Source organism: Mus pahari, chromosome 5 (genome assembly GCF_900095145.1).
Source record: "Mus pahari chromosome 5, PAHARI_EIJ_v1.1, whole genome shotgun sequence".
NCBI classification, from domain to species: Eukaryota; Metazoa; Chordata; class Mammalia; order Rodentia; family Muridae; genus Mus; species Mus pahari.
Genome location: NC_034594.1, coordinates 135807620 through 135821833, shown reverse-complemented (window position 1 = coordinate 135821833; position 14214 = coordinate 135807620). Strand labels below are relative to the sequence as shown.

Below are 14214 nucleotides of genomic sequence, written 5' to 3'. Positions count from 1 at the left end.
CGATCATCCATCATGACCAAGTAGGCTTCATCCCAGGGATGCAGGGATGGTTTAATATACGGAAATCCATCAACATAANNCACTATATAAACAAACTCAAAGACAAAAATCACATGATCATCTCCTTAGATGCTTTAAAAACATTTGACAAAATCCAACACCCCTTCATCATAATAAAAAAGTCCATACACAATCACCAAATCCAGACATTTTTGTGGATGCCAACAAGTGCTTACTGACAGAAGCCTGTTTTAGCTGTCGCCAGAGAGGCCCCACCACTGCCTAACAAATACAGAGGTGGATCCTCGCAGCCATCCATTGGACTGAGCACAGGGTCCCAATGAAGGAGCTAGAGAAAGGACCCAAGGAGCTGAAGGGGTTAGCAGTCCCATAGGAGGAACAACAATATGAACTCACTAGTACCCCCAGAGCTCCCAGGGACTAAATCACTAACCAAAGAGTACACATGGTGAGAATCATGGCTCCAGCTGTATATGTAGCAGAGGGTGGCCTAATCAGTAATCAATGGGAAGAAAGGCCCTTGGTTATGTGAAGGTTCTATACCCCAGTATAGGGGAATGCCAGGGCCAGGAAGCGGGTGGGGGTGCACTGGTGATCAAGGGGAGGGGCAAGGGATGGGGGTTTTCGTAGGGGAAACCAGGAACAGTGACATTTGAAATGAAAATTGAAAAAAATACTCATTGTCCTTTAGAAAGACATATACCAAACCACTCCCAAGAAGATAGAAGAAACCTATTCTGACTATTTAGAATGTCCCCCAAAGGAAACTGATATTTCTGCCAAGTTACTATATTTTGGGGTAAGGTAATACGCTATTAATATGATCAACCTACATTTTATGTTGCTACCATTTTATTTTAACTTGTGCAGTCCATGCACTGTTCATCATGAAAGAGGAAAATCACTTAACAATTACCTTTCTCTAAAGTATTCCTCTCTTTAAAACTGTATGCTTCTCAAAACAGCAGGTTGTGTGTAGTCAGTCACTGTCCCATAACATCTGCTTTCTTCTGGGCCTCAGCTATGTAAGAGATGCCCTGAAGGCTCTGCTGAATTGTTCGGGACTAGAGGAAGTGGATAAAGCTCTGGAGAGAAAGAATTTCTGGGACCAGTTTTCTCAAGTCATGGATCACCAGTATGGGATCCACCTCATTGCAAAGTAAGAACAGGGGACTCCGGGTAGAGCTCTTGTTCTCTGTCTTGTCATCTCCACCTTCCTTTGGGGCTCTTGTGTGGGAACACATTTTCTACAGCTTTCCTAATAGTCTACAACACAACTTGATTTCTGATTTTTTTTTTGATGGTTTGAAGATTTATCTTGTGATATCCTCCCTTTCTTTTCCTCTTATTCAATGATACAGAGACACTCAACATCACCCTCACTCAACATCACGCCCAAACCCACTCACAAATAGAATAGTGTTCTTTTTCACGTACAAAGAACTGAAAGTGATGTGATGTTTTCCTCTCTGATGTTAGTTGCTCCCTGTTCTGAAGACATTAAAAAGTGCCAGTTGCCCTTTAGCTTTAGAAAGGTCTAGCAAAATTATGTACTCAATAAGCCAAACATGGTCTGGAAAATATAATAGAAGAGATTTTTAAAAAAAAAAATTCCTGCATGAGAAATGCTTTGAGATTGTTTGTTTAGTTTTTTATTCAATTTTTCTGATTATAGAGGTCAGATTTTCTGAACAACAACAAAATCCAGAATACAGGGCCTTGGTGACATGAAAGACAATTTATAATTGTGAACAATTCAGAGAATACTTTTTATGTGATCCATGGGCTTTGGATGCTTTAAAATGAGTGTCATGTTGGCATATGAAATTTGGGAACATATCTTTTTTTTTTTTTTTTTTTTTTTGATTTTTCGAGACAGGGTTTCTCTGTATAGCCCTGGCTGTCCTGGAACTCACTCTGTAGACCAGTCTGGCCTCGAATTCAGAAATCNGCCTGCCTCTGCNTCCCAAGTGCTGGGATTAAAGGCGTGCGCCACCACCGAAAACTGTACTTATTTAAATCTTTTTAAATTGGCAAAGCCCAGAAGATAAAAGAAGCCATGTCATTTGAGTTAGATCATCTCCAAATACATAGCATTAATTAATGGTTATAACAAGTAAATCTTATAATTTTATTTTGCTTTTCATCAATTTTGACCATATGGATGTCTGGGGAAGGGGGAAAGGATGCTAAGAAATGTCCCACAGCTACGTGATGGAGCACCTGGAACATTACAGTATGGGGAAGTAAATTTCTATCCTTATAGATTCTGGAAAACTAGACCTTTGTGACTTCAAAAGCAGCCATTTTCATAGGTGGGGAACACAAGAAAGATACAGAGTCCACTAAAACATGATCCATTACAGATGCAGATGTTTTTCAGGTTTTCCGGTTTTTCCATAAGACTAAAAATTGTGAAGCCCATCATCTTTCTGGCAGTCTGGCAGCCACTGACAGCTAAATAAGTGAGACTAATTATTCCTCACCTAATCACCACCCTGTTCTTAATACTACTCAAAACATAATCCACAGGCCAGCAAGAACATCACTTGGAAGACAAAGCTTTGTATTTGTGAGTTCTGTGGTTTGAATGAACAGTTAAAGCTTTAGCAAAAGGACCTGAAGTTTGAAACTGAAAGTTATCATATGCTCCCCCAATACTCTATCTCTACCGATTAGATTCAGAGCCATATATGAAGACTAGTCTCAGCCTGTCTACTGCCCAAATGTCTCTGGAAAATGGTTTAGTGAACCAGAGCTTATCATCCCTTCTCTGGAGTAACCCAAAGTCATCCCAGAAGCAAGAGTGTGATCCAAAGCCATAAACTAACCTATAGCCTATAACTTGAATTGCTGTTTAGATATGTCTCTTCTCTCTTTGATCAACTACTGATGGGAGTTTATGCAAAAATGGGGCTACTCTTAACATGGGGGGAAAAAGAGAGAAAAGAAAGAGGGTGATGATAAGGAAAGAAATACTGTAGAGATCCAGGCTTGTGTAATTCTTCAGAGTCAATGTAGACACTGCACTGATGCTGCAGCTTAGCGTACACAAGGGAATGTTTTAGAACTACTTTCCTTCTAGTCTGGGTAGTCAATAATAGGCAGATAATGACTCATTCCTTACTTGACAATGTGTAATATTTTTCTGCTTGGCTAAGTTGGTGCCTTGTGCCTCTTTACAGAACTCTCAGTGAATGTAACTTTCCACAGTTTCCAGAGACCCTACATTATGTCTACAAGATCGCAGTAGAAGGTCCTAGAAGGTCAGAAGACAGTATCGTCACCATAATATTCTTTGCTGAAGTGAGTTTAATAGTAGATTGCAACCAATTGAGTTTTCCTTCTCATTCCTAGAATGAACTTGAAACTTCAGCACCTGATCTCCCTAAGTAGTTTTGTTATAAAACTTAAGAAAGTAAAAGATATACAAAGTCAACTGGGGAGGCAGAGAGGAGTCCTGGCTCTACTCGTTAATCTATTAACTGTGTTATTTGTTTTAAGCTTCTGAACAACTTCTTCAAGGAATCATTACCGGAAGAATTTTTGGTCCTCTTCAGAAACTGGATTAATGATTCCAATCCTTCAGTTGGCAAAATGAGTCTTCAGAAAATTGCCAGCATGGCACCAGTTTTCAGTGAAGTATGTGTGTGTGAAGTATGGCATTGTGTGCCATTTGATGCTTTGATGCTGCTCAGCAGCTTATAGTAAGACCTTGGTGCTTTTTCAGTTTCTGTACAGCTAAAACCATCAAAGTCTGAAACTCAGTAGAATAGAGAGACTATGAATTGACTTAGTAATTTTATCACCTTATTCATAATTTTTCACAAAACCGTGTCATGCTCAGAATTTATTCATCATCATGGCTCAGATTGATTACTTTTCTTAGTTTAAATCATTAACATAATCCTGTCCATTCCCTCTTCATATCTCTGTACTCCTTGACTTCTTTCTTGGGGGTACCCTGGACCTCTTCTTTCCATTTATAACCCTTTTCCCCATCACTCACGGGTGTTTGCATTTTTTGCCCTTTTTGATAATCACCTCAAGCCAGACTTCGTTGAAGATTCTAATCTCTAGCAGCCTCTTTCTTCTGAAAGCCAACCCCATATAGGAGCACTTATGGAACAGTTTATAATATTGATGCTCAAAGTATGATCCTCAAGCCACTAGCATCAAAGTCACCAGGAAATTTGTTATGAATGAAAATTGTTATGCTCACTTAAAGCCTACAGAACTCGAAATTCTGAGTTGGGGTCCACTGGTCTATTTTGTTAGGTCCTTAAGTAACAATGAGAATCACTAAGTCATGCCACATGAGCTCGTGTGAGTATTTCCAGGTCAAGTAAATTTAATCAGGTCCCAATGTCTTAAAATTCCAAACTTCAAACTATTTTGCACATTCTGAAAACAGTTTATGCACCATTCTGATCTGCCTCTCCTGTTATGTTTCTATTTAAACTGTTCATACTCATGTTTTGAGATTACGCTACCAGATTTGTTAGTAAATATTTAGTCTCAAATCTCTAAAACACAAGATCAAAATTTTCTGGTATAAATATTTTTACAATGGCTAATTTCAATATATCAAATGCATATATTAAAAACAGAATTGGGCAGAATTGCATAATATAACTTTATTTAATATTTGAACTATTCATACACAGTACATAAATAGCCTTAACGATACAGAAATCAAAATGTGTATCAGCAAAAGATTTTAGAATTTATCACTTTTAATACTACTTTTGATCCTGCTTAACTATAAATTTATGTAACTAACTTTTAACAATGTCTTTTTGGAACATTTAGTTTACAAAACCTTTAAGAGGTTTAAAGAGGACTTATAAGTTGACATGCTAAACTCAGAAATGTACATACCAATTATCAGCCCAAGTCTCTTAGTCTCAATGTTCTACAATTTCTTTCTTTTACACACAGATAGAGAGTGTCTGCAACCTCTTACTCCCAATCCTGGATGCTTTTCTTTCAAAAGAGCACACTGTCATCATCCGGGCCATGCTTACCCTTCGAAATATTTTGGGTAAACTGGACAAAAAAATCTACTCCTCAGTGTGTATCAGAATTGCCTCCAGCTACTCTCCTCTGATGGATCATGTGAGTGACAGATGCGATTAAATGCGTAAAGCCATTAGTTTTTGTGGTTCAGTTAAGCCCCAGATGGCAGGATGATCTTGTATCCTAGAATAAGCCAGCATAAAACAGATCTCTGCCCCTGGATACATTTCAGCTTAGTAGATACATTGATTAACACTGGACCTGAGCTGAGTGGGTGTAAATCCTTCTACCTCTGATATCATGGTGACATAGAGATTTCTTCAGAGTCTTGGCAAATCAGTTTCCCTTTCTGTAAAACAGACACAGGAGTATGTTTATTATAATGTTAAGAGCATATATGCTCACCACTCCAAGTCTTAGAGAATATTACAGAGGAGAGTATCTTAGTAAGGGTTTTACTGCTGTGAACAGACAATAACCAAGGCAACTCCTATAAGGACAACATTTAATTGGGGCTGGATTACAGGTTTAGAGGTTCAGTCCATTATCATCAAGGCAGGAGCATGGCAGAGTCCAGGCAGGCATGGTGCAAGAGAAGCTGAGAGTTCTTCCTCTTCATCTGAAGGCCACTAGGAAAAGACAGGTTACTACATGGCTAGGTGGAGGGTCATAAAGCCCACACCCATGGTGACACACCTACTCCAACAAGGCTTTCAGTTGTGCTGTTAAGTTGCTATGAATTTTCCTCTTAGCACTGCTTTCATTATGTCACAAAAGTTTAAATATGCTGTGTCTTCGTTTTCATTGAACTCTGGAAAGTCTTTAATTTCTTTACTTCTTCCTTGTGACCACTTTATCATTGAGTAGAGTTGTTCTGTTCCCATGGGTATGTGGGCTTTCTATTGGTTTTGTTGTTATTGAAGTATAGCCTGAGTCTATGGTGATCTGATAAAATACATGGAATTATATCAATCTTCTCGTATCTGTTGAAGCTTGTTTTGTGACCAGTTTTGGAGAAGGTACCATGAAGTGCTGAGAAGAAGGTATATTCTTTTTTTAGGGTGAAATGTTCTGTAGATATCTGTTAAGCGAATTTGGTTCGTAACTTCTATTAGTTTCACTGTGTCTCCATTTAGTTTCTGTTTCAATGATCTGTCCATTGATGAGAGTAAAATATTGAAGTCTCCTACTATTATAGTGGGAAAAGTTCAATGTTTGTTTTGAGCTTTAGTAAAGATTCTTTTATGAGTGTGGGTGCCCTTGCATTTTGTGTATAGATGTTCAGATTTGAGGCTTTGTTTTGTTGGATTTTTCCTTTGATGAATACAAAGTGTCCTTCCCTGTCTGCTTTGATAACTTTTGGTTGTAAGTCTATATTATTGGATATTAGAATGGCAACTCTAGCTTGTTTCTTGGGATCATTTGTTTGGAAAACTTTTTTCCAGCCTTTTAGTCTGAGGTAGTGCCTGTCTTTGTTACTGAGGTGTGTTTCTTGTATGCAGCAAAATGCTGGATCCTGCTTGAGTCTCCAGTCTGTTAGTTTATGTGTTTTTATTGGGGAATTGAGACTGTAGATGTTGAGAGATATTAAAGAGAGATGATTGTTACTTCCTGTTATGTTTGTTGTTGGAGGTGGTATTATGTATGTGTGATTCTCTCCTTTTGGGTTTATTGTGAGATGATTATTTTCTTGTTTTTCTTTGGTGTAGAAACCCTCCTCGTACTGGCATTTTCCTTTGAGAATCCTTTATAGGGTTGGATTAGTAGAAAGATATTGTTTAAATTTTATTTTTTCTGGAATATTTTGGTTTCTCCATCTATGATGACTGAGAATTTATCAGGGTGTAATAGCCTGGGCTGGCAATTAAGTTCTCTTAGGGTCAGCATGACATCTGTCCAGGATCTTCTGGCTTTTAGAGTCTCTGTTGGTATAATTCTGTAAGTCTGCCTTTATACATTATTTGACCCTTTTCCCTTACAGGTTTTAATATTCTTTCTTTGATCTGTGCATTTAGTGTTTTGATTACTATATAATGGGAGGATTTTCTTTTCTGTTCCAATCTATTTCATGTTCTGTAGGCTTCTTGTACATTTGTGGCCATCTCTTTATTTAGATTAGGGAAGTTATCTTCTATGCTTTTGTTGATGTTTTCTGGTCCTTTGAGTTAGGAATCTTTGCTCTCTTCTATTACTATCTTTCTAGGCAACTTTGCTCTCTCCAATTCCTATTATTCTTAGATTTGCCCTTTTCATTGTGTCTTGGATTTCCTGGATGTTTTGGGTTAGGAGCTTTTTATTCTTTGTATTTTCTTTGACCACTGTGTCAATATCTTCTATGGTATCTTCTATGCCTGAGATTCTCTCTTCTATCTCGTGTATTCTCCTGATCTCTTTCCTAGGTTTTCCATTTCCAAAGTTGCCTCCACTTGTGACTTCTTTAGTGTTTCTACTTCCATTTTTAGGTCTTGTACCACTTTGTTCAATTTCTCTAACTGTTTGATTGTGTTTTTCTGTATTTCTTTAAGGGTTTATTTGTCTCCTATTTAAGGGCTTCTACATGTTTTCCCATATATCTTTCAGTGAGTTATTTATATTCTCCTTAAAGGTCTCTATTATTTTCATGAGATGGTATTTTAGTTCAGCACCATGCTTTTCAGGTATGTTGGGGGTGTTCAGGGCTTGCTGTGGTGGGAGACCTGGGTTATGATGATGCCAAAGTATATTGACTTCTGTTGCTTCTGTTCGCACACTTGCCTTTTGCCATCTTGTTATCTCTGGTGTTAACTTACCTGGGTGTCTCTGTAGCCTGCCTCTTATGTCCCTGGCTTTAGCAGATCTCCTGGGAGGCCTGCAGACTGTAGGGTGTTGATAGGGGCATATAGACAGATCTGCCCTGGAGGAGGTGCAGACCAGAAGGTAGATGGGGTTTGTGTGGAGGGGAGGGGTCCCCCATCCTCCTTTAGAGTCCCAGCTACTATGGTTATTTGGACGGGTGTCTTACCTGTTGCCCTGGCTGCTACAGTTCTCCTGGGAGACCTGCAGACTGTGGCATGTTGAGAGGGACAGATACACTGATCTGCCCCAGTGAATGTACAGATCAGAAAAGCATGCCTATATATTTGATAGAGAGCTAGTATCTAGAATATATAATAAAGAGCTCAAAAATATTAAGAAAATAATCACAATCTTTTAAAATTGAGGTATGGGACTAAATAGAGTTCTCAAAAAATGAGCTACAAATACTTGAGAAACATTAAAAAAAATTATTCAACAACCTAGCCATTCAGGAAATGCAAACAAAAACAGGTAAGACTTTAAACAAAACCTTACCAGAAAGTTGTATGTCTTGAGACTTCTCATTGTATTCATGTCCATATAGAAAATTGAAGCATAGAGAGTTAATATTCACAGAAGGCCATATAGCAGATAAATTAGTTAGTATATTTTAAAAATATATTCAAGATAAAATCATAAATACTTCCTTAACATGAGTTGATGTAATTTTTAAATTAATTTAAAATTAGCTTTGCTCTCTGAGTTGCAATGGTACAACCCTATCCTATTTCCCAACTTGGCACAAATACTCCTTGGAAACCAAATTGTGTGCAAAGGTGCAGAACTCCCATTGAGACACAGGACTCTAGCACTGAACACAGCATGCCCACATGATGCTGAGTGCTCTTATAGAACAACACCCACTTTACACATATTATCCTAGTTTATACTTTAAGTGTTGTTAACTACTATTTTCCTAAATTTGAGAAACTCACTTTGGTAATTTTTTTTGTCTTATTGACTTTCTATTTCTGAATAGAATTCTCAATCTGAATCGTATCTTTTTATTTAAAATATTTTCATACAATATATTTTATTCACATTTTACTTTCTCCCAACTTCTTCTTCCCCATTCCCCTACTTACCCAGCTTCTTATTCTATCTACCATATACCTATCCAGCCATCTAGCTGGCTATTGCTTTTGCTTTCTCTCTCTCTCTCTCTCTCTCTCTCTCTCTCTCTCTCTCTCTCTCTCTCTCTCCTCAAAATCAAAACAAAGTAACAGAAAACCATTAAGACAAAAAAAATACCAAAACAAAACAAAATGAAACAAAAAGACCAGAAAATATGGAGTTTGTTTTATAACTCCTTTTTAAGTTCAGCTTCAATATTTTATTAAGGTATCACTTTAAGGTATATTAAACAAATAAAACTTTGCATGTTAACAATGCACATTGTAGTGATATTAAATCAAGATAAATAATACATCTGCCATATAACATATGTTTGGATGGTGAACACTTTTATATGACCTCAGCAATTTTTATGGAAAAAATAAATTAAGTATAGTCACTATGCTTACTATACATGAAATTTACAAACCTTTTACTCTGTATTACCACAAGCAATGCCCAGCCTCTGTTTCTATGAGTTCAAAAGATGAAGCACACAAGTAAGATCAAGAAGCATTCTTTGTATACATGGCTAAGTCTACTCAGTGTAATGTTCTCCTGGTTTAGCTATGTTGTTACAGCGATAATCTTTTTATTTTTATTATGTCTTAAATTATGCCTGTGTTCATTCATTTATTAATAGACACTTATAGCTTGACTATAGTGAATAATGGTTAGTCAAATCTTGCCATTAAATTAAAAGAAGCCCTACAAGCCAAATCTTTATATATATATATATATATATATATATATATATATATATATATATATATATATATATATATATATATATATATATATATATATATATAATGTGTATTATATATGTGAGTGTGTATCATATAAACACATGGTATATATTATTTATATATACCACGAATATATGGCAGCATTAAAGAAAATAGCACTGATATGCTCAGCTGAGGCCTTGACCTTTTCTTGCGTACTTGTTGCAGGTTAATAGTGGCATTCAGTGCATGGCCATTAGGCATTTTGGTGAGTTACTTATGGATATGAATCACTACAATTGGATGCTGAAGCACATAATCCTAGGAAGCCTGGTGCCCCTGATCCTGTTTTTGGAATCTAAAGAAACAAGAATTGTGAATGTAAAAACCTTGATATTATTTCTCTTAATTAAAAATACCACAGTGTTTTATGTAACAGCAAATCAAGCCTCACTGATCTTTTCTGTCTCTCAGGCTTGTAGATATACATTGACTATCTGTGTTACACAACTGAAGTGGTCAACAGCATATCTGCTCAAAGAGGAAACTTACAATTTTGAGTCAGTAGTTCTCGATATCTGCAACAACCTTGTAAGTGGCCCTTTGCTTTAACTGTCATCCGGGGTATTAACACAATTTTAAAGTTACACAAATGATGGGAGATGCAGTCGTGAAAAAGAGACTCTTGTAGAAAGAATTTGAATAAAAGATAATGCTACTTGTAATTACAGTAATAGCTTTATATCAGTGTTTCTCAACCTTCCTAATGCTTCAACTCTTTAATACAGTTCCTCATGTTGTAGTGGTAGCCAACCATAAAATCATTGCTACTTCATAACTGTGATTTTGCTACTGTTATGAATCATAATGTAAGTATCTGTGTTTTTTAATAGTCTCTTTGGGATTTCAAGCCACAGGGTAGGAACTGCTGTTTTAAAGGAAAGAAAATTTTTTTCACACCTTCAAAATTGATCTTCATTCTATTTTCTTCCTATTTTGAGCTGTGAATTTATATAAACTAGAATAGAACACTTCACATCACCAAAAGGAAAACTGGAATGATTTTGTCATGACTTCATGAGCTGGTCCTTTGAAACACAATATGGACAAGGGTAAAAATGTGGGGATGAGAGGATGCTAACACAGGTTAGAAACACAACACTTGTTTCACAATAATATCACAAATAGACTAATCTCAATTAGCAACCAGAACAGTATAATTCATACAAAAAAATCTTCAAGTTATAAATTGGTCTTACATTCATACTAGCAATTAAATAATTAAGGTTCCTTGACTTGACACTTCTCTAGAGGAAGCAAATGTGTTTTACCAAATTAAGAGTTTATTTTCCTTTTTTATTCTCAGCTATCTTCTTATGAAAGTTACATTACAGACTTAATATCTGATACCTTAGGGTTTCTGGGGAGCTCTCGAGACTTTCTGAAGAAAGGAGCCATTATATTAGTAGGTAAATAAATTTAATTATGTCTTAATTTTTCTTTGAATGTACAAAATAGTGTTCAAGTCAGAAATATTCATTAAAACATTTACAAATTTTTATTATTGACAATACCTGTCATGATAAATAGGATGAATAGAGATTAATATGTATGATTAACTTAGAGTTCTAATTTTACAGCTCAAAGTAAGTATACATGCATTACTAATAATTCCATAAAATGTGTTCAACAAGATGGATAATAAACTTTTATAATGTAGTATCACTGCTCTCTACTGCCTAAAATCAATATCTAAAGAAGAAGAGCAACGTAAAACTTCATAGAAACATCATGTTCAACACAGCCTGAATACCTTTAAGTGCAAACTAGAACAAATAAAGAACAGCTATCAGATCCAGTGAAGTTTTAAAAAATAAATGTATATAAGCAAACCCAAGAAAGCCTGAAGAGAGGAGACGACAACTGAAGATTCAGACCTTGGACAAATCTGACCAACTTGTGGTTTTGCTCTTGACTCCCTCGTTGTGAAGACAAAATTAATAATCCTGTAGTTCAGAATTCTCAATTTTGGTGATAGGTGAGCTATGATTAGCATTAGGGATTCTGATCTGTGCTGCTCCCAGACAAAAAAAGGGAGAAGAGTGGGGAGGAAGAGAGTTAGGGAGAGAGAGAGATGGAAGAAAATGGAGGAGGAGAAAAAGAGACAGAGAGAGAGAGAGAGAGACCAGAACAGACAGACAGAGCCAGATTCTAAAAATTTGTTCCAATCCAATGCAATCTCCTGAATAACCTGGAACCTCCCATCTCTGTGTGTTACAACTGGGGAGCCCCCACTAAATAGCTTCTTCATAAAAGGGCAGCATTATTTTTTTCTGTAAAGGTAATTCAAGGCGGGAAAAAGTAAAAAACAAAAAATAGAAGATATTTTTTACCAAATGGATGGGACTTGTAGTAAATAATTCTGTAAATCTAAAACCTTAAAATAAAGACTGGGTGTATCTACAAATATACAGGATACATTTGATGAAAGAAGACAAAGCCCATGGAAGTAAGACTTTGTAGCACAGGGGACAAGCATGAGGAAAGACACACAAGCATCACAGAAAAGGAAAATAACTATAACCAGCAAATGAGTGAGTCTACAGTCAGTAGTGATAATCCATTCATCAACAAGAATGAAATTCATACAGAGAGGTTAGGCAATCATCAAGAACAAAGTTCATATGGGAGAGATCAGTGTTCAGACTACCATGATATCTTAGATGTACATTATGTGTGTAATACATATAATATATGTTATATATATTATATATGTGTGTGTGTGTAATTTATATCTTAAAAATCTTATACAACAATTGCCATTCTATATATTAAAAGACAAATGAGTAACCCAATAGGAAATATACAAGAAGAAATTATTACATTTATAATGGCAAAAAAAAGGAAAGAAGGAAAAAATGATGGAGGAAGAAATGGAAAAGAAGGAGAGAGCACAGAAAGGAAGCAAAGTTAGAAGGAGGAGTTGGAAAAGAGAAAAAGGAAGGGGAAGGAAAGAAGGGATGGTGGGCTGATGGAATAAAAACAAACTTTGAAATGCATGCACAGCACATGTGAAAACTAGACATGAACATTGCCAAAGAGTGAAAATTGAACAATGATTAGAGTATAAATTCTGTTTTGAAAACAAAGGGATAAAATTTAAAGTCACTATTTTTTAAATTTTATACATGTATCAACAGTTTGTTTTCAAAGTTTATACATTGATTCCATAGTTAATATAAAGAAGTTATGTGCAGGAACAGTGAAGACTCGAACCCAAAGCAGCCCAAGAGAAAAGCAGCAATGTGAGATGCCAGCTTAGCCACGTTAATTAAAATTTGCATCCAATAAACAGACAGAAAAAAATGAACAAAACAATATTCAGAAATATCCTCCAAATTATATAATATTTTAAAGGATGAGTTACAAACTTTAACTAATGAAAAATATGGAATATGGGGAATATTCTTTAAATGTGTGGTAAATCATATGAAATATATCATTTGCTCTGGCATTAAGCAAATTCCAGATGGTCAAATATTCAGAGTCAACACTAATGCTGAAACCATAATTTAAAAATACTTGACTAACATAGAAAATGTACTTGATAATCACAGGGTAAATAAGCTTGTATGTGAAATTCACAGTATAAGCCATAAGAAAGGACTGCCAACTCTGTAAAAACAAAACATTTTGCAATGACAAAACTATATAAAAGAGAGTACAGATTCCCAGTTCAAAGAACCAAAAAAATATTTTCAATAAAATCATAAAAGAAATCTTCCATAACTTAAAGAGATGGCCATAAATATATAAGAAGACTACAGATCACCAAATAGATTGGAGCTGAAAAGAAAATCCTCCCACCATATAATAATCAAAACACTAAATGCACAGAAAAATGAAAGAATATTAAAAGGTGTAAGGGGAAAAGGCCAGGTAACATGTAAAGGCAGACTTAACAGAATTAATTATACCATACTACTCAAGAAAGATGCTAAAAATCAGAAGATACTGGATAGACGTCATGCAGACCCTAAAAGACCACAGATGCCACCCCAGGTTACTACATCCAGCAAAACTGTCAATCACCATAGATGAAGAAACCAAGGTATTCAAGGACAAAACCAAATTTAAACAATATCTTCCTACTAATTCAGCCATATAGAGGGCACTAAAAGGAAAACTGCAATAAAAGGAGGGTAACTACACCCAAGGAAAACACAAGAAATTAATCATCTCACAACAAACCCAAAATAATGGAACTATGCACACACATACACACACACACACACACACACACACACACACACACACTACCACCTCCAACAATAAAAATGACAGGAACTAACAATCTTTAATATCCTTCGACATCAATGGACTCAATTCCACAATAAAAAACACAGGCTATTATGAAATTCTTGGGCAAATGGATGTATCTGGAGGATATCATCCTTAGTGAGGTAACCCAATCACAAAAGAAGTCACTAGATATGCA

At 35.9% G+C, this 14214-nt stretch overlaps 1 protein-coding gene across 1 annotated transcript in view; it reads left to right on the top strand.

Moving 5' to 3' along the window:
• The window catches only part of Mroh9 (maestro heat like repeat family member 9), a 61866-nt gene that overhangs the window by 41591 nt on the left and 6061 nt on the right, over positions 1 to 14214 (top strand). Inside the window, exons 14-20 of the mRNA XM_021199163.1 lie at positions 1043 to 1180; positions 3207 to 3327; positions 3526 to 3663; positions 4963 to 5139; positions 9945 to 10097; positions 10191 to 10307; positions 11083 to 11185. Of these exons, the coding sequence (XP_021054822.1) occupies positions 1043 to 1180; positions 3207 to 3327; positions 3526 to 3663; positions 4963 to 5139; positions 9945 to 10097; positions 10191 to 10307; positions 11083 to 11185 (947 nt within the window). The remainder of the gene's footprint in view (positions 1 to 1042; positions 1181 to 3206; positions 3328 to 3525; positions 3664 to 4962; positions 5140 to 9944; positions 10098 to 10190; positions 10308 to 11082; positions 11186 to 14214) is intronic.